General features: G+C 34.8%; 3 protein-coding genes and 1 long non-coding RNA gene across 27 annotated transcripts in view; 1 reads left to right on the top strand and 3 right to left on the bottom strand.

Annotated features, from left to right (window-relative positions):
* Nucleotides 1-528: 528 nt before the first annotated feature.
* Nucleotides 529-4,609, bottom strand: LOC127970909 (adhesion G-protein coupled receptor G2-like). Its single transcript, XM_052573618.1, has 8 exons — nt 4,491-4,609; nt 4,171-4,216; nt 3,955-4,058; nt 3,506-3,627; nt 2,460-2,960; nt 1,366-1,646; nt 1,038-1,139; nt 529-792 (listed from the first exon to the last, which is right to left on the bottom strand). The coding sequence occupies exons 1-5, from the start codon at nt 4,593-4,595 to the stop codon at nt 2,645-2,647; spliced, it is 693 nt and encodes a 230-aa protein (XP_052429578.1). The 5' UTR covers nt 4,596-4,609; the 3' UTR covers nt 529-792; nt 1,038-1,139; nt 1,366-1,646; nt 2,460-2,644.
* A 173-nt stretch (nt 4,610-4,782) lies between these two features.
* On the bottom strand, nt 4,783-12,251 carry LOC127971293 (adhesion G-protein coupled receptor G4-like). The gene is made up of 8 exons (XM_052574180.1): nt 12,193-12,251; nt 11,958-12,106; nt 11,727-11,853; nt 7,150-7,259; nt 6,845-7,046; nt 6,077-6,242; nt 4,916-5,065; nt 4,783-4,821 (listed from the first exon to the last, which is right to left on the bottom strand). Exons 1-8 carry the CDS (start codon nt 12,228-12,230, stop codon nt 4,783-4,785), a joined length of 981 nt encoding a protein of 326 aa, XP_052430140.1. The 5' UTR covers nt 12,231-12,251.
* Nucleotides 12,252-12,356: 105 nt separating this feature from the next.
* Nucleotides 12,357-13,563, bottom strand: LOC127971383 (uncharacterized). Its single transcript, XR_008156832.1, has 5 exons — nt 13,531-13,563; nt 13,289-13,437; nt 13,136-13,213; nt 12,913-12,987; nt 12,357-12,442 (listed from the first exon to the last, which is right to left on the bottom strand). It is a non-coding gene; the product is annotated as an uncharacterized LOC127971383 (long non-coding RNA).
* Nucleotides 13,564-21,261: 7,698 nt separating this feature from the next.
* Nucleotides 21,262-23,655, top strand: part of LOC127971086 (ensconsin) — a 30,485-nt gene continuing 28,091 nt past the window's right edge. For all 24 annotated transcript variants that reach the window (XM_052573855.1, XM_052573854.1, XM_052573866.1 and 21 more), the window contains exon 1: nt 21,262-21,386. In XM_052573855.1, the coding sequence (XP_052429815.1) occupies nt 21,296-21,386 (91 nt within the window). In that variant the 5' untranslated portion in view covers nt 21,262-21,295. The remainder of the gene's footprint in view (nt 21,387-23,655) is intronic.

Here is a 23,655-nt window from a genome sequence, read left to right as displayed (position 1 = left end):
AAGTTAGACCATTTAACTGTCATCTCTGGAAAAAAAAAGACACTGGCAAAGCTTATGTTTTTATGTTGTTTTACTTAATATTCCCGTTGACATTGTGGATCAGATAACATTGATGATCAATAATCGTTTTATTTGTCCTTTATTTCATTATTAATGTCACAATAATTTATCTTAATACATGTATGCAAAGTGTTACTCAAAAATATAGTTTAGAAAACCCTGTTATTGTAGAGGAACCTATTACTGAGCAACCCTCTGGATTTTTTATGATTTCTTGCTACTATGTTTTAGATCTGGCAGGGGGATAAACTGCTGTCTTTTTTAATTATGATAGTCTGAAGCAAAAATGACTAAAATCCTGTCTAGCTATAAAGATATATATCAGTCAGTTGAATGACACAAGTCATAACACATTTAAACAGATGACCTCGGAAATTAATCTCTCTGGAAGAAATAAAAGAATCATTGAAACAATCGTATTTATTTTTTTAAATCAATAAAATAATGACAATACAGTTGACAAAAAGAGAGAGAGAAAAAACTTAATGAAACCTGCTGGAGATTTCCAAACATGTCATTTAACAAACACAAAAAGAAATCGAATACACAGAAGTCATATTCACGCTTTTTATTGTTTTCTGTCCTGTGTCAGGAAAACAGCATTATGGCTGGTCCCTGAGTTCGAGGTATCGGAGCTCTTCGTTTCACTAGTAGTCTCTGACTTCATGGACGGTGAGGAGACTTTTAGACCACCTTTCGCTTTGGCCCCCGGTGTCACAGAGCGGCTCCAGTCTGCTCGAAATTCAAATTATCTTTTATTCATTTATTATTTCAAGAACTATTGTCTCCAGTTGATAGGTTTGTTTTTTTAGTGGTGTAAATGGGGTCGATCTTTAAAACTTAATCTACAACCTTATATTATTATTATCATTTTTGTTGGTGTTTGATATACAGTTTTGTTCAATTCAAACAGTGTACAATATTATTATTTTTTTCTCTTAGCTATAGCTATTTACTATAGTTTATATGAGACAAACCTGAGTATTCAGACTGTCTGAATCTTCCACAGCAGAGATGTATCCTCCACTGCTTCCTTACATTGTCTTTCATCAGACAATAAAACAGGAAGATAAAGAAACCTGAAATACAGCAAAAAGCAAAACACTTGTCCAAAGATCCCTTACATTCACCAGGACAACTACAATCCAAAATATTATCTTCTGTTGTTAAACAGCAGAATAATGCATCCTTATTTTATTCGTATCTATTATAATCATGAGTCCTACTGCGTATATATCGTATGTACAGTGTTACATATTTGAACATAAACTTTCTTTCACAGGCATAAGCAGTCCTTGCTGTTACCTTGAAGACTGTTGAAGAGGGAGAACAAGTACATCAGGGGTGTTTTGGCTGGGCCCCAGGCGACAAAGGTTAGTATCCAGGTAAGTCCCAGCAGGAAGGTGAGACTGGCCACCACTCTCAGGTCATGCAGGAACCCTTTTCGGCTGCTGGAGGGCTTATTGACCTGCATTTTACGGATCTGTACCAGCACCACCACAAACACGCAGATGTTACAGACCATGACCAGGGTCACGAAGGAAACCACCGTCACATAAAAGGTCACGTCATTCCTTAACCAGCAACTGAAGAGAAATAGTATAACCATAAAGGCCCATTAATTCCAAAAATACAGTTATAATGGCAACCATGTGATAAATAAATTTGCGTCCACACCAACAGGCGATAACTTTCTGTTTATTTTAATCATGCCCTTCAGATATGTTCTGCGCGTGCAAAAACGGTGAGGAAAATTCAAAAAAGACCAATCATTTCGATGGCTAAGAGAGCTCAACGATCTGCAACTTCAGAAAACACATGCAAATAGAAAAATTTAGAAAAAACAGTCAGTTTGACATCAGTTTGACAGCACATGTTCTGCAAATGCTCACAACACACACACACTGCAAATAAGTAATTTTAATAATAAAAGCATAGGCTATGGTTAAAGTAAGGAAATTTGCAAAAGTAAGTTAGCCACCTTATGTTTCTCATTTACAGTACACTCTTATCCCCCTCCCACTGCCCTGCCCCAAACTTGCGATTCCCAAACTTTTTCAATGTGGTCTGTGCATATTTGCAGCATGTTTCTTTATTTGGTTGTGTTGTGAGCATTTGCCATGCATGTGTTGTCAAATTAATGAAAATGTTTTCTTAATTTGCAGGTATTTTTTTTGTTTGTTTGTTTGTTTATTTGCAGGGCTTTGAGCTTTCTCTGCCACCATAAATCATACATTTTTTATCACATGAATGTGTTAGCAACGTCATGAAATACAGAATCGTTTTAAAAATACGTTTTCTTGTGGGATTGGGTATCTTGCTCTATGATTATAGTTATATTTGTTGGTGTGCACCATTTACAAATGTGTATTTTAAATTATTTTGCTTATGGCACCTACAATGCAGGGGATTCCTGGTGAAGTGCTCTGGAGAGCATGGTGCCATATGAATTAATATCAATGGCAAGCACCAAACTTACAACCAGCAGAGGTAAACCTGCAAACAACAGTTCAAGAATTAACAAACACAAAACTTTTCCTTGATTTTCTTAGTTTTTATGCACGTTTAACTCAACTGAAATTATTCAGTATAAAATTTGAAGAGAAAAAAGCATAAAACTGTTTGTCTCACCCCATCCAAGTGCACAGAATTTGAGGATGTAAGATGGCACGTATGAGTTAAAGACCTTGACCAAAGCCAGATACATGTTGATTGCACCCAGTCCCATCCACGTAAAGGTAGCCAGGAAAAAGTAATGTTGAAAGGCTGCTACAGTAATACAGATGGCACTGCTGTTATAAGAGGCAAGCCAGGAGTTCACCAGGAAGAGCATGTTCAACCCTAGCAAGGCGACGGAGAGGTTAATAAGGATCTTTGAAGGGTAGTCTCGCCTCAGTTTCCTGTGGTAAGAAAACAGATGTAAAAAAGACATTTCTGAAGATGAATCCTTTTGAGTTGCTCAAGGATGTAAACAAACCAAATGAGTCTCTTAGTCTGCATTGTTATTTTGGTTTAAGCTGCAGCTTACAAAATGTGACCTTGGATTTCAATAACAGTCTTAAGCTGCTGGGGTATACTTTTAGCAATAGCCAAAAAACATTGTATGGGTCAAGATTATCGATTTTTCTGTTACGCCAAAAATCTGTAGGATAATTTAAATAAAGATCATGTTCCATGAAGATAATTAGTAAATTTCCAACCATAAATACAGTATATCAAAACTTAATATTTGATTAGTAATATACATTGCTAAGGACAAATTTAAAGGCAATTTTCTCAGTATTTAGATTTTTTTACACCCTCAGATTCCAGATATTCAAATAGTTGTATCTCGCCCAAATATTGTCATATTTATTCATGAGCATATTTATTCAGCTTTCAGATGATCTTTGAAAAATGTACACTTTAGACCAGGGTCCAGGGTCACAAATGTTTATGAACTCACTCAAAGGCCAAATAGGTCAACAGTGTGACTCCAAGAAAGATGCAGGATATGCCACTGCCCAGGTACGAGATGATGGTAAGAATCCTTTCATCTTTCGCACTTATTGGGGTTTTAGAGATATCCTGGAAGACAGATGGGTTCAGGGAACCATGCATAGTGGTTACAATAATCAGAATCCAGGCGTATTTTATGCAAACGCTATGCACGTTGACATAATTTGTCATCCATAAATGAACCTATGACCTTTAGTTTGCAAATGTTATCATAAAAGCTTTACTGTTAATTAATATTTCCTTTGGTGAATATAAAGTCTGTTATAATTCATTGACATTGTACTATTGCGAGGGCAAATTTAGTTTCACACAACCATGTAAATGAGGTAAAACTTTATGGGCATTATAACATTTTTAATTGGCTGTCTACATTTTGGGCAGACAAACCAAACTCACCAGAAGAACTCCAAAATGTGTGAGGTGATCACAGGAACAGGACGTATAAGTGGCATTAGACAGCACCGTCTCACATCCTGTATCATTCCATCCACCTTTATCATCTACAAGACATTCAGTCAACAACTATCACGGGGATATTAACCAAAATGAAGGGCACTTTTACTGTAGACAGGCCTAAATTTTGAATTTGAAAATGTGTGTAAAAAAGCTTACTGTTTTTGTTGAAGTCCCAGTAGACACACTTGACAGTGTCCCAATCCTATAGAGAGAGAAAAAAAAGAGTTTGGTGAAATATTATTTTAATGATAAGACTGTAAATCTGTGACAATGCCATGGGTTATCATAGTCGACGATTTACAGATTCCACATTTTTCTCTATTCTTAGGAAGATATTTGTTGACAAAAGATGGCATACATTCGGCAGCTTACATTATTATGGTAACTGTTTACTATAGTTTGTTTCAACTGTAAAATAATGATGCTGAAATGATTTGTGATTTGTTTTGGTGTTGGCTGATTGTATCCATACAGACCTCTTTGTTTTGGAGATGACGGAGCGTGACCATCACTGGGATCTCAAGGTTGCTTACTGTAGCATTGGTGACGCTGGCAGATACTACATAAGAGTTCAGCTTCATGTCAGCTGTAGTGTCCTAAATGTTAAAAATCTGCCATCAGAAGTAAGAACTGAAAATGCTGCACATATATAGTTAAAAACTGCAAATTCTATAGTTCTATAGTTCAACTTACCTGCAGAGTTTAGCTTTAACCCTAATCAAACACACCTAAGCAAACTTGTCAATGTCTTTGGGATCATTAAAAAAATCAGAGGTAGGTGGGATTGATCAGGCTTGGAGCTAAACTCTGCAGAGCATTTGAGAAGATTTGAGAAAACTGATTTGAGGTGGTTTATTCTTCAGAAGGTGGAAAGTGTGATCACCAATTTAATGTATGTTACCTCAAATAAATTTTCTTTGCCGTAAAAATGAAACTGTACACGAGGTCTGGCTCCATTGTCCGGGAAAAAGCTCTCAATTGCATGAGGTAAAGAAATGAATGCTACAGTTCCTGTGTCTGGATGCACTGTAAAGTTCTTGTCATAAAATATCTAAAAACCAAAAAATGGAGAAAACATTACAGCATACTTTAAAAACCATTTACGGTCACACTTTATTTTATGGCCAAATTCTCACTATTAACAGACCATTAACTATGATTTTGCCTCAATAAACTCCCAATTTGCTGCTTATTAATAGATGGCAAGGTAGTTATTAAGTTTAGGTTTGGGGTAGGAATGTAGAATATGGTCACGCAGAATAAGTGTTTTATAAATACTAATAAACAACCTGTGTATGTTAATAATAGACATGCTAATAAGCAACTGGTTAATAGTGAAAATTGGCCACTAAAAATACATTTTTACCCCTTTTACCATTCATGTCGTTTTCTCTGTATTGATTGTTGCAGGCTGTGAGAACAGGTTATGCCAAAATGCACTGTGACTATGACTATATGAATGAGTCAATGAATAACCAATTTGTTCAAAATATTGTTTCATTCGGTAGCATCACAACAGTTGAATCTTGATTTGGCTTCATATTTTCTTTATTTGAACACAAATGAATGAGTGAAGCAACTGAGCAGAAACTTTCCTTCTTTGCTTGATCTTAATATGTATCAGGAGCATATGTGATATAAATATACGTGGAACTCTCTGCACCAAAAGCACCATTGAACAAAACAAACAAACATCCTCTGAAAAACAGATAGTCCTGTCCCCAATTCACACCAAAGATATTTCAACGCAAAAGGAAAATTACATTCCTCAGCTTCAATACATACAAAAATACTTGCTTAATACATTCACATCTCTTTTATTTCAAAGTCATTTGGTGGTCAGGGCTAGTGTCACACCGGACATGTACATGGTGCTAAAATAACCACTTGTGTCCCATGATCCACTAACACAACTCACACAAGGACACAGAAACCTTGTGGTGTGAAAACACAATCTCAAAGGTACTGTGATAATTTAATATCACACTTCTATTTTCGCTAAGAGTCTAAAGTTTCCATAATCATCTTGATCTCATGCAGTGATATATATACAGTCTCTCACCTCAGGGGTGCTATCATTCAGTAAGGAGGACACCTCGAATGTGAGGCCGTGGAACTGAGAGGTGTCAGGGTTGATCAGCTGAAGTGCTAATGAAGGTGCTGTCATGTTATGAGCATCGCCCTCAAACACCGTCCTGTCTCCCATAAGGTCTGTAATAGAAAGAATTCTACCACACACAAAGACAGAAAGCCACAATGGAGTGAATACAGCGGGATAATTAGAAATTCAGACATATTTCGGAGATCAATTTATAGAAATTTTCTACTGTACTAAATATGCTTGTTTTAGGCTCAACCTGCAAATGAAAAAAACTTTGGATTTCAAGAAATAGTTGACCCCAAAAAAAAAAAAATTTACTCCATCTCATGCCATCCAAGATGTGGATGAGTTGATAAAAATCACAATAACGTATTTTCCGGACTATAAGTCACACTTTTTTTCATAGTTTGGCTGATCTTGCGACTTATACTCAGGTGCGACTTATAGTCCGAAAAATACGGTAATTCTCCTTTTTGCTCCATGAAAAGAGCCATGAAAAAATGCATTGTCCGTTTAAAATAGTGTGGGATCTTCTGACACCATATTATAGCAACTTGGGCATTCTATTATAAATTTTCACTTTTTGTGTCCAGAGATGAAAGAAATGTGTTTGAAACAACATGAGAGTGATTAATGATATAATATCCATTTTTGGTTCAGCTATCTCTTATACTATTTGCATCACAATATAATCCTGCACAAAATGCTCTGACCTGCTTGCATACTTACTTGTTGATTTGGGTGGGATTAGTTTTGATATAAAAGATATTTGAAACAATTTTAGTAATGTCGTTGGACAGGGCTGTGGTCAAGGTTCCAACCTCAGTGACCTCAGACAGTTTTTCAAGCACGATGTCCATCTGAGCGTCATTCAGATTGCTTTGTTCCTTTAAAAGATCCTCAATCATGTCCACAATGTCTGCTGAGTTGTCTGGAGACAGATGCAACATGGAAAATATTAAAGTGGGCTGAATTAATTGTTTCTGTCTTCTCTGACAAATAAAGGCAAATAAAAACCCACATTGATAACTTACCAGCTGTAACTGTGATATTCTCCAAATCATCAAAATCTGACACTATCCGAATACACTTGCTCATGTCAGGATGATCCCACACTGCTCTGTCAGTTGCCCCATTTAACTTACTAAATGGAATGAGACAAAATGTGAGTCTCATTTAGCCATTTATTAAAGGGTTTGTTCATCAATTCTAGAACAGCTTTGTATTGTTACAATGTTGGTAGTGTAAGTAAATTAACAATGTATATTTTTACCGGATATTAATTATAACTGAATACTCATTATTGCTCACAAAACTCTAATTTGGGTAAAAATAGCTCAAATAGTTTAATAAAGATAAAATTAAAATTTCTTAATAGAGAACTTTGAGATAAAAATTTGCCAATCCTTATGTTTTTCTCCAGTGTAGAGAAAAATAAAAAGATATATTTTTCCTGCAGCTATATTTATTATTATATTTATTATTTGTATATTTGTCAGGGTTGTGGAACTGTCTGTGTGTGTTTTTGTTTCCTATGACCCAGTTTGTGTCTCCTGTTGATTTAGTTCATTTGATTCCGGGTGTGAGTAGTAGTTCTTCCCCAATTATCCTGTGTTTAAAAGCCCTAGTTCTTACAGTCAGTTTTTGTTCGGTTCTAAACGTCATCCTGATGTGTCGAGTCCTGTGATCCCTTCAGGCCCTTGTAAATAAAACTCTTTTTGATTTGTTTACTATGTGACTCCTCGCTCCATTGTTTCTGTGTTCCTTGTGTGTGTACATCATGAAAATATTATAGTCAAATAGTGTTATCACAAAAGTAATATTCATTATTTTGTTGATTTGTTATTTATTTATTTAGAAATAATAACTATAATTATTATAAGTTGCAAAATAAAAAAATAAAAATGGGCCAAATTGTGCATACCTACAAATACAGCAAACCTGTTTTTTTTTTTTTTTTTTTTTTTTTGTATTATTATTGTTACATTTTTTTGTTACATTTTTTTGTTACTTTTTTCAAAATATTTTTCTAAAAAAAAAACATAAGGTTTGTATTTTGTGTTATACAGAAACATTAATGTAAAAACATTGAATGTCTGTAGCACCAGTACTATATGCAAAAAAAAAAAAAAAAAACAAGTTAACGTACAGCCCTGATATGATATTTATTGTTTTTTTTACTGGAAGAAAAAGAGGAAAATAATAGATAATAAAATTGGGTGTCTTATCTCCATCCAGCCACCAGAGGTCCCTCGAACAATGACCAACAAACACATTAGGCTACTATGTTTACGAAATTACATGGTTTACTATTTTCTAGTGTAAAAATGATTGTTTTTCTATGTGGTTTCCTCCCAAAAAACAGTATATCCGTCTCCTTGTTTTTGTTTCCTGTGTAATCTCTCTCCTATATGTTGCTGTCTCATTAATATTCAACATATGAATACCATATTGGGCAGAAATGCAAAATTTAAAAGTACTAGTATCTATAAATTAAGGATATCTTTGGTCTAAAAAATTTAGTACAAGTTCTATTTTTTTAACATGTAGAGTATAATTAAAAACTAGTCATTATTGTAATAAGTACTAGTATATAATAAATAACTAGTATCTAATGAATAAATACTAGTAACTTTACAAAAGACACTAGTAGCTAAAGAATAAAACACTAGTACCTAAATAATAAGCACGATTAGCTAAAGAATAAACACTAGTAGCAAATGAATAAGTACTACTATTTGATGGAAATATACTACTATCTAAAAAAATAAATAAGTACAAGTAGCATGAAAATAGATACTAGTGCAGGGGGGACCTAGGGGCTTGTTTGTTTTGGTGATTTGAAATATTGGCTACCGGAAATATCTTACCCCACCTTTAATTGTTAAAAAGGCTGTCCAATCCATAGTTTGTCTTTTCCTGATTACACCTCCAGCAATGTATATACGACATTGTCAGTACTACTACTTCCTTAGCTCACTATGACATTAACTGAAATAAGCAGAAAAATTATTTTGTTTACAAATAAAAATATCTGTATTTAAATTTTGAAGATGCCTTCCATGTCCATGCACTGAACAAAATGATAAACGCAACACATTTGTTTGCCAACACTCCTTTGCTGAGATAATCCATCCACCTCACAGGTGTGGCATATCAAGATGCTGATTAGACAGCATGATTATTGCACAGGTGTGCCTTAGGCTGGCCACAATAAAAGGCCAGTCTAAAATGTGAAGTTTTACTGTATTTGGGGTCCAGGGGGGTTCGACAACCAGTCAGTATCTGGTCTGACCACCATTTGCCTCATTCAGTGCAACACATCCCCTTCTCATGGAGTTGATCAGGTTGTTAATTGTGGCCTGCGGAATGTTGGTCCACTCCTCTTTAATGGCTGTGCGAAGTTGCTGGATATTGGTAGGAACTGGAACACACTGTCATATACGCCGATCCAGAGCATCTAAAACATGCTGGGTGACATGTGCGGTGAGTATGCTGGCCATGCAAGAACTGAAATATTTTCATTTTCCAGGAATTGTGTACAGATCCTTGCAACATGGGGCTGTGCATTATCATGCTGCAACATGAGGTGATGGTTGTGGATGAATGGCACAACAATGGGCCTCAGGATCTCGTCATGGTATCTCTGTGCATTAAAAATGCCATCAATAAATGCACCTGTGTTTGTTGTCCATAACATATGCCTGCCCATACCATAACCCCACCGTCACCATGCGCCACTAGATCGACAAACGCTGACATCAGCAAACCGCTCACCCACACGAGGCCATGCACACTGTCTGCCATCTGCCCTGTACAGTGAAAACCGGGATTCATCCATGAAGAGAACACCTCTCCAAAGTGCCAAATGCCATCGAATGTAAGCATTTGCCCAGTCAAGTCAGTTACGACGGCCAACTGCAGTATGTTCAAGACCCTGATGAGGAAGACGAGCATGCAAATGAGCTTCCGAGACGGTTTCTGACAGTTTGTGCAGAAATTCTTTGGTTTTTGTTGCACCAGCTGTCCAGGTGGCTGCTCTCAGACGATCCTGGAGGTGAAGAAGCTGAATGTGGAGGTCCTGGGCTGGTGTGGATACACGTGGTCTGTCCTTGTGAGACCGGTAGGATGTGCTGCCAAAGTCTCTGAAACGCCTTTGGAGACGGCTTATGGTAGAGAAATGAACATTCAATTCACGAGTAACAGCTCTGCTGGACATTGCTGCAGTCAGCATGCCAATTGCACGCTCCCTCAAAACTTGCAAAATCTGTGGCTTTGCGTTGTGTGATAAAACTGCACATTTTAGACTGGCCTTTTATTGTGGCCAGCCTAAGGCACACCTGTGCAATAATCGTGCTGTATAATCGGCATCTTGATATGCGGCATCTTGATAATCGGCATCTTGATATGGAAGAAATAGCACAAAAAGAGCACAAAACTGCGAAGGGGAAGGTTTGGTTTTGACTTGGGACGTAACTGCAGACCATACCCCCCTCCCAATCTAAATACCCCAACATTTTCATGTTTATAATAGACTTTTGACCACAGTTTCGCTTAATTTTTATTTTGTGGATATTTCAGCCAACAGTTTGCTTTGTAAATTCAGTTTTAAAAAATGTTAAAGAGGATAAACTTTAACATTTAACTGAGTTGTGCACATATTTTTTAAAGACTTTAAAACCTTGTTCTTACTCCACAGATGTATTAAATGTACATCCTTGAAAGCATGCAGTTTTCTAGCATATCAGTTAATATTAATGGTATGACCTAGTTCTGATGCAGTTGAAATTACAACAAGAGTGGTAATATATACATATATTTCATTATTTATTCAAAATTATAGCTAGGGACAATTAAGTAGTTGATATTGGTAGGGACATGTAACTAGCATTCATACTAAATTATACACCCTTGTTTGTCAGCAAAGAACTTTTGGCAGCTCCCCAGCTTCAAATTTTTACAGAATGTTTTTCCAGTGCTCTGCCAAGTTATGAAAATGTTAATTCTGAATGTTTTTCTTAAAAAAAAAAAAAAAATTGAAACCCATTTGGCAGCAGTGAATTACCAATTTAATGCATTCTTCTGACGTCAAGAAAATATAATTTATACGGTTTTTACAATTATTTTAGTACAGCTTTACCTGAGGTTTCTTGGAGCTCTTGAAAAGATTTCAAGAAGACAGTGTCATGCAATGGTGTGTTATATTGCTGTACTGGGAGTTGATGTTTGCATTGTCAGGAGTCCTAGCAGTATTGTCAAGCTAATTATTCAATTAAAGGATATTGTTTTCCACAAGAAAAAGATAAGGCATATTAATCAGCAGTGCAGCACAGCATTGTTTGTATAGTTTGTGTGCCAAATGACGCAAAGACAAACACAAGACAAACTAGTGTTATCTGAATGTTTTTCCAAGGACACTGAATTGTATCTATAGAAACAAAGCAATATTTCACTTTAAAAATATATTCAGTGGTGATTAAAAAAATTATAACGTCCATAAAACAAATTGGAAATTAGTTTTTTAATACCTCAATAGATTAACTGGCTGATGTTCATATTTTAACAACCTGTGTATTAGCTGTGAAAGCACTGCACAATGTGTAGTACTTACCAAAACCTTGTAGCAAATTCATTCCCTCTTACACACCCCATGCTATATTCACTTTGAGCTGTCATTTCAGGCCATGGGTATAAACCATACACTGTGAGCATGATTTCTTCTGGACAAAGGCCTGGATCTGCAACAATAAACAGCATTGAGAAACCATTAACATGTTCTGGCTCCATTAATATTTCTTTAATTCCGGTATAAGATAGTATTCCAGTATAAACCAGACAGTACCTATATGGCTGATGTTGACTTCACCGGACGGGACACTGATACTGATGGTAGCATTGGTGTATCCTCTTGTCAAAAGTTCATAAATCAGCCTCTCTGTTGCTGTGACATTCACTGATGGTATAGCCTGAATCTGAAAAGTAGTCATGTACCTGAAAAAGATTTTATTTAAGTAACAATGCAGCATCTATTTCATCTGCATTTGGGTGTTCAATGTATTCAGTGTTGGGACACTTACTTAGGACCTCCTTTTATCGCAAGATTCCAAACATCCATGCTGCATTTCCCCAGTGTTTGCTGAAGCTGAAGAAAGAAGCACAATAAATACAAAGGCATGGACCAAATTACTTTTTAGAATATGTTTCATGACTTTTGCTACCTATATGATTCCATATTACTCACCCATTGCTGTATAGTGTGTTGAGGGTCTGTGTGGCTGCCACTCATTGTTAGATTGAGATAGACCCTATAGAAAATGTCTCCAAATTCTGGTAAATTAAATGGTTACACTTTACTTTTAAGTGTCCTTGTTACATTGTAATTATTACTGAGTAATATGAATTAACTACATGTACTTACTATATGTTAAGGACTAGGATTAGGGTTTTGTTTAGGTTTACTTGCATGTAATATGAATAGTTTATCATTATTATAATAGTAAGTATGTAAAATAAAGTGATGCCAATTAAATTAACTGTTTAAAATACAACACAATATACTGCAATATTTACACATTATTTGACAGAAAATAAAATCATTCATTTAAGAGAAACATATAATAAGGATAATTAATTCAATATAATTCTACGTCTTTCACAAATATTTGTTGCACTCATAAAACCTGCATTATAATATGTTTTACATAGTTGTCACTTAATTTGTTTTTCAAATGAGATTCTGGTATATCCATAATGTACAAACCATACAAAAATATGTGTTGTGTCATTGTTTAACTCACCTCTGTTTGAAATTAAGCCTGAAGTGATCAAACAGCTATTTTCCATTGCAAGTGTTTGTGATGTTGTGCGAGTTCCTGAAGAACAAAATGGTTTGCATATGAGCTCTTGAAAAGGAATGTGAATTTTTAGCAACCTACTTTTTTATATGAATTATGGTGAAAAGTCTTCTGGATTTATAAAAGCATTTACTGCATGAGTTATGAAGCTCTGAATGGCACAGACCTGATATTGTAATATTTGTACTTGAGACTGGTGGAACAGTGGTCAAAGCAGGATTTGAAGTCACGTTGGGAAAGACAGCTGTAGAATTCAAAACAGTGACTTTTATTGTTGACTGAATGCTCCTCTTCTAACCCCTTACATACAGTTACGTACCGACTGAGAGGATGTTTATGGACGCTGGGTTTGTTTTCAGGAGGATGTTGTTGTAGTTATAGATGGGTATTAAAAGCCCCTGTATCATAGACACTGTTTTACTCACATCAGCTGCAGGTATCACTGTCACAAACACCACGCAATCAAACCTAAGACCACAAACATGACAAATCCTCCTTTAGATGGTTTGATTTAAACTTGTGACATATATCTGTGTATTGCATGTGTATGATCATTTTTACCATTGTGTCTTGATTGGTGACTTTACAGTTCCCTTCAAAGAAGCATAATGTTACACTTCACATTGCTATATGTTTTAATGTTTTAGTGTTTAGTAGTGTTACAACATAAGGATATAAATTATATATGGCCACTTAATCATGAATAATTATGGTATATGCTATACCTGAATTTCCTGCATATTTTGTCCAGCTCCTCTTTGAGGGCTATATTTTGGCTCTTCTCTTAGACAAAAAAATAACATAAAATTGCATGGATACCATATAACATCGCATGCTTACATTTTGCAAATTGTACAGACATTTTGATATTTATGTATGTATGTTTGCTCATTGGTTAGTTAGTTTTAAAAATGAAATAATTACCTTAAATTTGACAGGAACACAGAATGTACTGATATTTTCTGAGGGAAAACGTGCTTCAGCTGAAATTAAAAATACATAGGCTACATTCAGTACATAAATGCTAATGTGCAAGCGAAAATGTTAAATGTTATATATCATATACACTCATAAATGGAAACATTATCTTACCCAGATTAAAACAATCTCCCGAATACCATTTTCAGTATTATCATTATTGATGTTTTGTGTAATAGCTGTATTCACTTGAATTTTATATTTTGACGATTCTGAAATGTGGTGAAGATACAGTTAATTAGAATGCAATGACAATAATGCATTTCATCCTATTACACAAGTTATTGTTACATTCATTCTATATTTCCTCTTCTATTAATGCTCTTGTACAGACTGCAATTTCTCACCACAAAGAAAGTTGTCATCGAGAACGGGTGGACACTTCTGATAATCCCAATCTTGCACTCTCCAAGTCACAATATTCCCATCTACACATCTGTGTGCATCCAGCTGCTGTGAGCTCATCTGCACTCCCCACATCCGGAACAAGGACATGTAACCCACAAAGTTCTTCCCAGTCTCAAAATCAATAGAACCTCCAACAAAATTATGTGACACTCCCAGACTCAGGGTACCATTTGCGGCAAGGTATCTGGGTGACTTCTCACTCAAGGGAAATTCAAAGACTGCTTTATCAATGATCACCTGGAAAAGCCTATTGTGACTCGACCATGTCAGACAAACTGTGTGCCACATTTTTATGGGCATGTCATAAGCAACCGTCCATTCTTCTCCAAAAAGTGAGGCTATTACATTGCCCATATTTCCAGCTAAGCCAAACTCCATGTGCTGTTGACCTGGACCTTTGTAGTCAAAAGCAGTCCATTCAGAACTGCTAATCGTTCTCATGAGGTTGACGCAGACACTCAATTCCTCTAAAGGTGGGATGATAGCTGTTTTATTCAGCTGCCAAACACAGGATCGGGTAAAGGACGTCTTCATCCCCCATAGGCTTGAGCCTAAAAGTTACAGATAATAGATAAGGCATCTATTTTCAGCTAAGAGCAATGATTTGGTTGAACAAAACCAATGAATGCAACATATTGCATCAGTCTTTTTAAAATGATCACACACGTTAACAAACACAATATTTTTGTCATTCTTGTCATTGTCATAGACTGCACAGACACTTATAAATGTCATACTTAACAGTGTTAAACACAGGTCTTTCCCTTCACAAAAAAATAATCAACAAATGGGATACTTTTTAGCTATGGAAAAATTTTACTGATATTCTTCCAAGAAATAGAGTAAGACAGACATAAATAAATGCAAGAAAGAGAAAAATCATACCTGCACAATTGACAGAAGAGCCCAGAATCCACATGTAAACAGTCACAAGCAGGTATTTATTCAAGGTATGCATGATCTATCTAAAAATAAATAAATAAAAAGATTAAGTATTTCTATGGCATCCTTACTTAAAAGAAAACTTTCAAAAAAAGGTTAAAATCCATTAAAAACATTTAAATTAAAACATTCTTCTTAAAGTTGGAAAAGGCAAACCATCCATAAAGAGAAACATTGATTACATTAATATCTTATGTAATTTCATTCATCATGAATTAAATGACTACTTACTGTGTTATGACATTTCTCTAGAATGGAAAACACATAAGTCTTAACAAAACAATGTAAATGATTGAAACCCAATTCAAGCTAGAAAATGATTTGAGGGTATGTTGTCCTCTAAATATATCCAGCACAGGACCTTTCCTCAAAGGAGACAAAATCCACGCCCAGTCTCTAGTTGATAAGTTATTTATTAATCATAAAGACAGTAATAAACATAAAAGGATCTGTACATGGGTCAATAAGGAACAGCATCCGGAACCAGTTAATCTTATGATGAACCGGTTAATTTAACCCTTTAATTTCATGAATCTGTTTCTTTTTCACACCACTGAGACCCAGATTGGCAATTCTGATTGAGATGTATGTTTTTTGGTTGATAAATATCACTCATGAATGTGGAAGAAGACACACCTCATGAATGGTTAAAGGTTCATGGTGCACGCTGTATGATGAAATACAGCAGCAAAAGCATGACTCTTGCTAAAAAGGAACAATATTTCTGATATACAATCAATGGTGGGCAGACAATGTATTTGTGTCAGTTTTTTCTGTAAAAACATGGTGATAATAAGAGCAACATGTGATTGAAGCTGGAGGGGTTGGTCACTAAAGTATGAAAGATCCACATGGTGTATTTTTTGGAAATGCAATAATAATAATAATAATGTCACAAAAGACAGCACATTACAATAAATATGCAGAACTGTTCATGTTTTCATGACAAAAGCAGTTCTACATATATTTGTGTGGCCAGTATGAGCCTACCATCTTAATAGGAAGTTGTTTAAAATCTTAAACAAACAGTTCAGGTAATGTTCCTCCTCAGGTTTTCAGATTAGATTTGGTTCTTCCAGATAGCTCTCAACAAACAAATTTAATTAGATTTTATAGTGGCAACCCAAAGCTCCCTCTGAGCTTGATTACAAAACTCTTATTTGGACAGATATTTGCTTTTTTTTTCACTTGGAGACAAACTTTGTAATTATTATTTTATATATATATATATATATATATATATATATATATATATATATATATATATAATTACAAAGTTTGTAATTGTAATTGTAATATATATATATATAAATTTTTTTATTATAATTCTTTTTTTATTATTATTTCCAAAATAAAATGTGTGTCTGCCATTGTAACACAGATATTAAATAACATGAAACAAGTTTTATAATTAATGGCCTGTAAAAAATTTTTTAAAGTATAATTAAATAACTAAAAAATATATTAATAATACTAATTAAAACAGTGTTTGTAATTTTAGATTTCATAGAGTAGTCAGATTTCATTACCAGTGTTTTTCAACATTTAGAGAAACGAGTGGCATAGTAGCTGATTTTCTGTGTGCTTTCTGTGTTATTGAACATTCTTGTCTTTATTCCAAATTACCACATGAGGGAGTTATATTATGACACATGAAGCTCTTAGAAGCTAGGGTTTGATTTTGACATTGGTGGGGACATAACAGCAGACAATAATTGCATTATTTATTTTAGCTAAACATCATATACATAAACAACAATTTGGTCCTCAACCTCTCTTTTCTTTTATTCAAGGTTGATCTAGATAAGTAGATATGGAAACTATCCAAAGCTCTGATAATCCTAAAACAATGGAAATGCATTTCTAAATTCATTCTACAGTATACATAAACATCCCTTATGACAATTGACCATGGTTTTACAAATAAAATAATAAGATTCAAATGATTTGCGAACACTCTCCAAAGTCCTGATCTCAATCAAATGATTTCCAAAAAGCACTCCAATCAGCGTCCAGCTCCCTTCATGCCCTAGGAAACAAGGCTTATGCATTGAAATCAGCTCCATAGCCATAAGACCTCTTTGCCTCAGAGGCCTAATATCAGTGGTAGACATCAACAGTTACTGAACATGGGCTCGTTTGATCAAAATTATTGCTAGGGACAATTTAGACACTGGACATTGGTAGGGGCATGTCTCATCCCTACTAAATTCGACGCCCTTGCTTAGAAAAAAAAAAGATAAAACCCCTGATTTCCATTACAGAATTCTTGCTGTTCCATAGCAAATTACTACAAAGGTTTATTTTTAGCAACTACAAATTAATAATCCAGCATGTCAGAATAAGGAGGTTTGTCTCTATCTATCTAACAAGACGTGAACTAACTACACTGTAAAATTTAATAAGTTGGGCTTACTTAAAAAAAGCATGCAAACTGATTGCCTTGAGAAAAAAAAAGTAAAGTGAAATAGGAATAGTATGTTGTACTGACAAATGCTTAGTTAGTATAGTTACTGTAACTTACACAAGAGTTCTAGTAACCAAAAAAGAACTGTAGGGTGTACTTGATCCTTTCATTTAGGTTTACTCATGACATAGTATAGCTACTCACTGACTCCCAGAATGCATTGTGCAGAATAAATTATGCAGTTGCTTTGTTTTCAAGTTGTTGTTTTTATTTGCCAATTTTATTTGCTGTCTTGTGTCAGCAGTAGCACAACAAAAAGAGCAAATAAAATGGCTATTGTTACAATTAATGAAAATAAATTACATTTAATTGTTACCATTGTTGTGATTCAAGTGATGAATGTTTAAGTATGCGTGTGACTTCAGCATATATCCACTCACTATTTAAGGATTAAATAATAAGCATATCAAGGTATTTATGAAAAATACATTCTAAAAAAAAGTAATTATTAAACACACAAAAAAATGCTTTAATTAAAAAATAGATCATTTTATAAAAGCAACCTATTTATTACTTTTCTTTGAAATCAAATAACTCTGATTTCATGATGCATTTTCTCCATTAATAGAGAGAAAATTATAGTAACATAAATTAAGTTTCAAGTTCCCAACCAAAGGGAATGCTAATCACTATAATGGTGAGCTAAAAAAAAAAAAAAAAAAAAAACGGCAATTAGCATATTAGTGCACTGCTGCCTCTCACTGGTTTATTAATGTCATTGGTTCCTTTGTGGCTACTTGAATATTTTAAGTTAGTGTCACTCAAAACAGTAAGTAAATTGTTTTATTTGCCTTGAAAGTAGCTGAAACTTAATAAAACCTAGTAAGTATAACAAGTAAAGTAAACTAATTAAATCTAGGTAAGGTAAACTATTGGATTTTACAGTGTAACTAACTAACATTCTTAACAAGTATCATAACAACATAACTATACAGAAAGTGATAGCAATTTATTTTACAGTCCTGTTCCTCATGTACATACTATGCACTTATTATAGTAATTACAAAAACTATGTAATAACTAGGTAATAACCCTGAACCTACCCCTAAACCTAACCCTACCCCGTGTAGTTACCTTGTATTACCAGAACTTTCTTAGAGAAATACACTGTAAGTACATGTTAGTACACGTACTGTAAAATAAAGTGCAACCCAGAAAGTTAAGGAGGCAAAATCATTGACTGCTCTTGGTTTCTTTGTTATATTTCCAAAGATTTACATTGTGTGTTTTTCATAGAGGGAGTGTTCCCTAAACAGTTTTCCAGAAAGGGATTAATCAACCTCTGGTTTTAGGTCTCTCTGTACTCGAGATCATTTTAACACAAGGGGAAAGGAAGGTTTCAGCCTCCACCTCACCATTTCCTTTACAAATTTCCCATTCAGGGTATTTCTACAAGAAACTTGAAAGTATTTACCACAAGATTGCGAAAAATTATACAACCGTGTTCCTGTGTAAAAAAGTTTCACACATTGTTCTATCTCTTTTTTCAACATTTGACACCAAAATTATGATTTATAGAAAGACTGACAAGGCTATGACAGATTTCAGTTTATATATAATTTATACTTAGATATCATCAGTGTTAAATTAAAATACATTCAGTACTGCTTGTTTTTCCATGACAATTTTGACAATAGTGGTCAAAGCACAGTCATTGTGGAAAAAAATATTAAAGCAAATAAGTACTACCTCTTGCAGAATGCTAAAAGTGTAAGACGTTTATAACATACCATATCTTCACCTGCAACAGTTACAACTTTAGTTCAGGGCACACACGTTTGTGAAACCAGTTTTGTTTTGCCCTTCACTGGTCAATGAATTAGTCATAGCAGCTATTGTTATAGATTTTGCCTCTGTTGTATTTGTGGGATGAATGGGATATGCTCTGTATATCTGAAGCCCTGACATTCCCTCGCAGGCACATCCGTTACTATCTTACAATAAGTGTTAAATAACACAAGTGCTGGTGCATTATTTAATATGTGTAACTGATACAAGGCTCAGTCAGCTTGCTATAAAATATGAATGAGGGGCCTGCAAACCATGGCTGAAATGAGAGGAAGCATTCCGAGATGCCTGAAAAGCAGTACTGCCAAAGGGAGTATGGTGTTTTCTTAAAGGGTGGGGTTGACCGCAGATTTTGCTGATCCTGTCAGTTTCTCATTCAACATATTGTCAAAGCTCCAGTGGTAAAAGGAAAATATTCTATGCACCAAATCCTTTGTTTAATTTTGCATTTATTTTTTATTTGTATTTATTCATTTGGAATTAAAAACATAACTCAGAAAAAAAAAATAATGATAATAATAATAATAATAACAATAAAAGTCGTACTTCAATGGTATAACAATATGCTGATGTAAATAAGAGTAAATTAAGCACTACTTAGAATTAATGCCACTTCAGACAGTGTAGTTTTCAACCAATTTACCAGTAAGACCGGGAATATATTGCTCCAATTCACATTGCCCAATGAAATTTGAGATTGTTTAAGATGCACACAATCTATAGCAATATAATGGCAAAGATGTCTTAAATTGAAAGATTGTCAGTAAAAATAAAAAGGTATTTCAGAGTTTTGAGCCATTAGTTAATGTTTTGTATACAGAATATTGACCACAATATATTGTTGATAACTGTTGAGAGAAGGCATCATTTGATTAATTTTGGAAAAATACAAGGGGCCTCCATACATACATAAAGGATAGGCTAATAACAGTGGAGAATTTATGATAAGGATTTTCAAACAGTTTGATGCTAGGGACCACTCAAATATTATATTAATTCATAAAATATAAAGACAGATCTGTATTTTAAATCACCTTTTATAATGTGTGAGAAAATGTTAATTGTGATTTTAATAAGAAGACAACATGCTATTTCCAAAATCAATTCAATGGATTTTATATTGTCATTGTACTTAAGTCAAAGCTATTTTTTATTAAAATAGCATGTATTATATTAACCTTATGTGTCCCTGGACCACAAAACCATGTCATAAGAAGCACAGGTATATTTGTAGCAATAGCCAACAATGCATTGTCTGGATCAAAATGAGCATTTTTTCTTTTATGCCAAAAGTAAAGATCATGTTCTACAAAGATACTTTTTACTTTTTTAATTTTCTTACTGTAAACATTGTTTAGCAATGTGCATTGCTAAGAACTTCATTTGGACCACTTTATTTGTGATTTTCTCATTATTTCGATTTTATTTTAATTATTTTACACCCTCAGATTACAGATTTTCAAATAGTTGTATCTCAGCCAAATATTGTCGTATCTAACAAACCACACAGCAATGGAAAGTGTAAAAAAAATTAACCCTTATCACTGGTTTTGTGGTCCAGGTTCATATTACATCGTTTTAATTTTTTCTCAAATTTTCCACAGACCGCATAGCACCCTCTTGCGGTCACAGACACCGGTTGGTAACACCGAGCAACTCTTGCAGTGTCCTGCAGTGCGTGCTGTCAAACGCTAGATGTCGCTGTCGCCGTCTGCAGTCCCTACTTGTCCCCGCGCGCCTCTAATGTGTCAGCGCCAAACTACAGGAAAAAAAAAAACTTCGGCAAAAATGGCGGAGGGTGCAACGTCTCTGAAAGAGTTGCGGGTGCAGATGGGTAAGAACTCACTGATTTACAACCTATTTTGACAAGTTCTCGTTGCGTAAACAAGTCATATGACAAATCTATAGTACTGTGGCTTTGTTGGAGGTTGTTTGGACGTCTGATGGCTTAAATCCGTTACTTTAATTGAGGAGTTTTGAGGGGGAGAGTTAGCGGGCTTAGATGGACGGATAACGGCCAGCTAACTGCTAAACTTACAGTAGCACCAGACAACAATTACATGTTTGTTTACTTCTATGTTCTTGTACAGTTTAATGCTCAGATGAGATGAATTTACAAAGACTCGAGGCTTTTTAGTGTTGTGTTCGCTGGGTCTTGTGTGAAGGTTTGATAAGTGATGTCTGGTTTGACAGGGACACATCATCTCATCTTTGTATGGCGCTCTTATCTGTACAGAGCCTAAGTTATATCCTTGTGTTTATTGTTTTAAGCTTGTTTCCTTATTATATTAAATATTCACTTAATGTTTTAACATATGTATAAACCCTTTGCAGTCTCATAAGTTGGTTTCTACATACACTTCCTATCTACAGTAACGTTACATGGCAAAAAGAGACACTGAAATTGATGTCGAAATAGTTCACTTGTAACTTAAATTATAGATCCAGTCGGAGAACTTCATGTTTGGTGAGAGTTTTGTATTGATTTGAGCCTTATAACAGAAACCATCAAAGTGTATAGTTTAGCTGCAGCAATAAACTACACACAGGCATCACTAAAGTACTGTTTACTGATCTGTGGATGTTTAGCAGCATTTTTCTCTTTATATCTTATGTTGAGTGTGTGAGGTGAGCTTTTGTCTTGTTGGCCATCTTGGTCAGTAATTGCACATCTGACTCTCATTAAAGTTGGAGATGGACCCATGATTTGGTTGTTTACCGTCGTATCTTTTAAGAAGAATATAAATTGTCTTTTTCTCACTATCAGCATCACTGCAGTTGCTGTGTGCAGCAAACCATCAAACTCTGTAGTTCCTCCCTGTAAGGAAAACATGCATGGGTTGCTTGCTTTGCATCCTCTTCTGCCTTGCTAATGAGGAATGAGTTGCACTTTTGATGCATTGGGTTAAGCCCATGGCATTAATGAACTTGTACCTTTAGCTTTCACTGTAGCCTGTGGTTAATCTTAAGGAGTGGTAAAAGTTGTTGTGTAAGAAACATAACAACCCTGAAAAACTTCTGCTTTTTGTATGTCATTTTAGCTACTCTTCTGGAAGGTTTGTTTTTGTAGAGCTTAAATTCAATTCATTAAATTGCTTGAAACGGGTCACAGTGTGGTTAGAAACCTCAAAGTTGGTTCACATCAAGATCTGCATCCTGCCGGTGTTAACCCTGGCCTGGCTGCAAACATAATATAGGGTGGAGTGCGGTGGTCAGAAACTGCACATATTTCTTTTATGCTTGCAAGAATGAATGCTCAAATATCATTAGGCCTTGTAGGTCTATTCCGTTTTTTTGTTAAGGAATTCATTCCTTTGCATTTCTAAAGCTATTATTGAAGTGCATGAAAAATAACATGGCCAGTTAGAGTCATGTGATATGTGATGTTATTGTAATCCACCAGGCTGGTTGTAAGTCAATATTAAATGGGTAGCACCTTTGTTTATCAGGCGTATTCATCAGACTTGGCTTTCAGAATTGTCTCCTTGTTTTATAGTCAGTGCCTCTCCTCACTGAGTGGTTCATTTTAAAGGCAATAGCTTTTAGAAACACCAGTGTATTAAGCAAATTTGTGGAGCAAAATGGCTTATATTTGTATTTCAGTCCTACAGATGATGAACATTGACCTGCAGAGCTTTTATTTTAATTTTGTAGTAAATACATTTGTTTAGCAGTCAAATATGCAACGCAGGATCATTGGATAAGCCTGTTACATTTCTCCAAAATGATATTTATGACCATTTCTGCGCATTGAAATATCTAGTGGTGGGGCATTAAGTTTTACCCTAATTAGATTAATGTGAATTTGGTGTTGTTTTATATGGTTGGTTATTGTATGCATTGTAGCTATTCGGAAATTAGATGTCCTATATGTGGTGCTAAAAACTTTAATGCGACCTTAAAAATGTATGCTTTTGCTGACGCAACTGTGCCATTTTAACTTGTTCTAGAAGCCATTGAGCCCTTTTATCATGACATGTGATTCACGGGGCTAGTTCTTTTAAAAGTTTCAATGTTTTTAGCAGCAGTGCTTTTACTTTAATTAATGTGCTTTAATATAACTCTGATACTGTTTACTTGGAAAAACCAATTCAGAAATTGAA

The sequence above is a fragment of the Carassius gibelio genome, chromosome B14 (assembly GCF_023724105.1).
Source record: "Carassius gibelio isolate Cgi1373 ecotype wild population from Czech Republic chromosome B14, carGib1.2-hapl.c, whole genome shotgun sequence".
Classification (NCBI taxonomy): Eukaryota; Metazoa; Chordata; class Actinopteri; order Cypriniformes; family Cyprinidae; genus Carassius; species Carassius gibelio.
Note: the sequence above shows the minus strand (reverse complement) of the source record. Positions and strands in the feature narration are given on the sequence as shown.

What these genes read in the sequence shown, in the direction of transcription:
- LOC127971293 (XM_052574180.1), bottom strand. Translation starts at nt 12,230, where the DNA reads ATGGATGTTTGGAATCTTGCGATAAAAGGAGGTCCTAA. An exon ending in GCGATAAAAGGAGGTCCTAA is followed by an intron (nt 12,107 to 12,192) that starts GTAAGTGTCCCA and finishes AATCTTTTTCAG; the next exon opens with GTACATGACTACTTTTCAGA. An exon ending in TGAATGATAGCACCCCTGAG is followed by an intron (nt 5,066 to 6,076) that starts GTGAGAGACTGT and finishes TTTGGTTTTTAG; the next exon opens with ATATTTTATGACAAGAACTT.
- LOC127970909 (XM_052573618.1), bottom strand. Translation starts at nt 4,595, where the DNA reads ATGAAGCTGAACTCTTATGTAGTATCTGCCAGCGTCACCAATGCTACA. An exon ending in CTGGGACTTCAACAAAAACA is followed by an intron (nt 4,059 to 4,170) that starts GTAAGCTTTTTT and finishes AATGTCTTGTAG; the next exon opens with ATGATAAAGGTGGATGGAAT. An exon ending in CACATTTTGGAGTTCTTCTG is followed by an intron (nt 3,628 to 3,954) that starts GTGAGTTTGGTT and finishes TCTGTCTTCCAG; the next exon opens with GATATCTCTAAAACCCCAAT.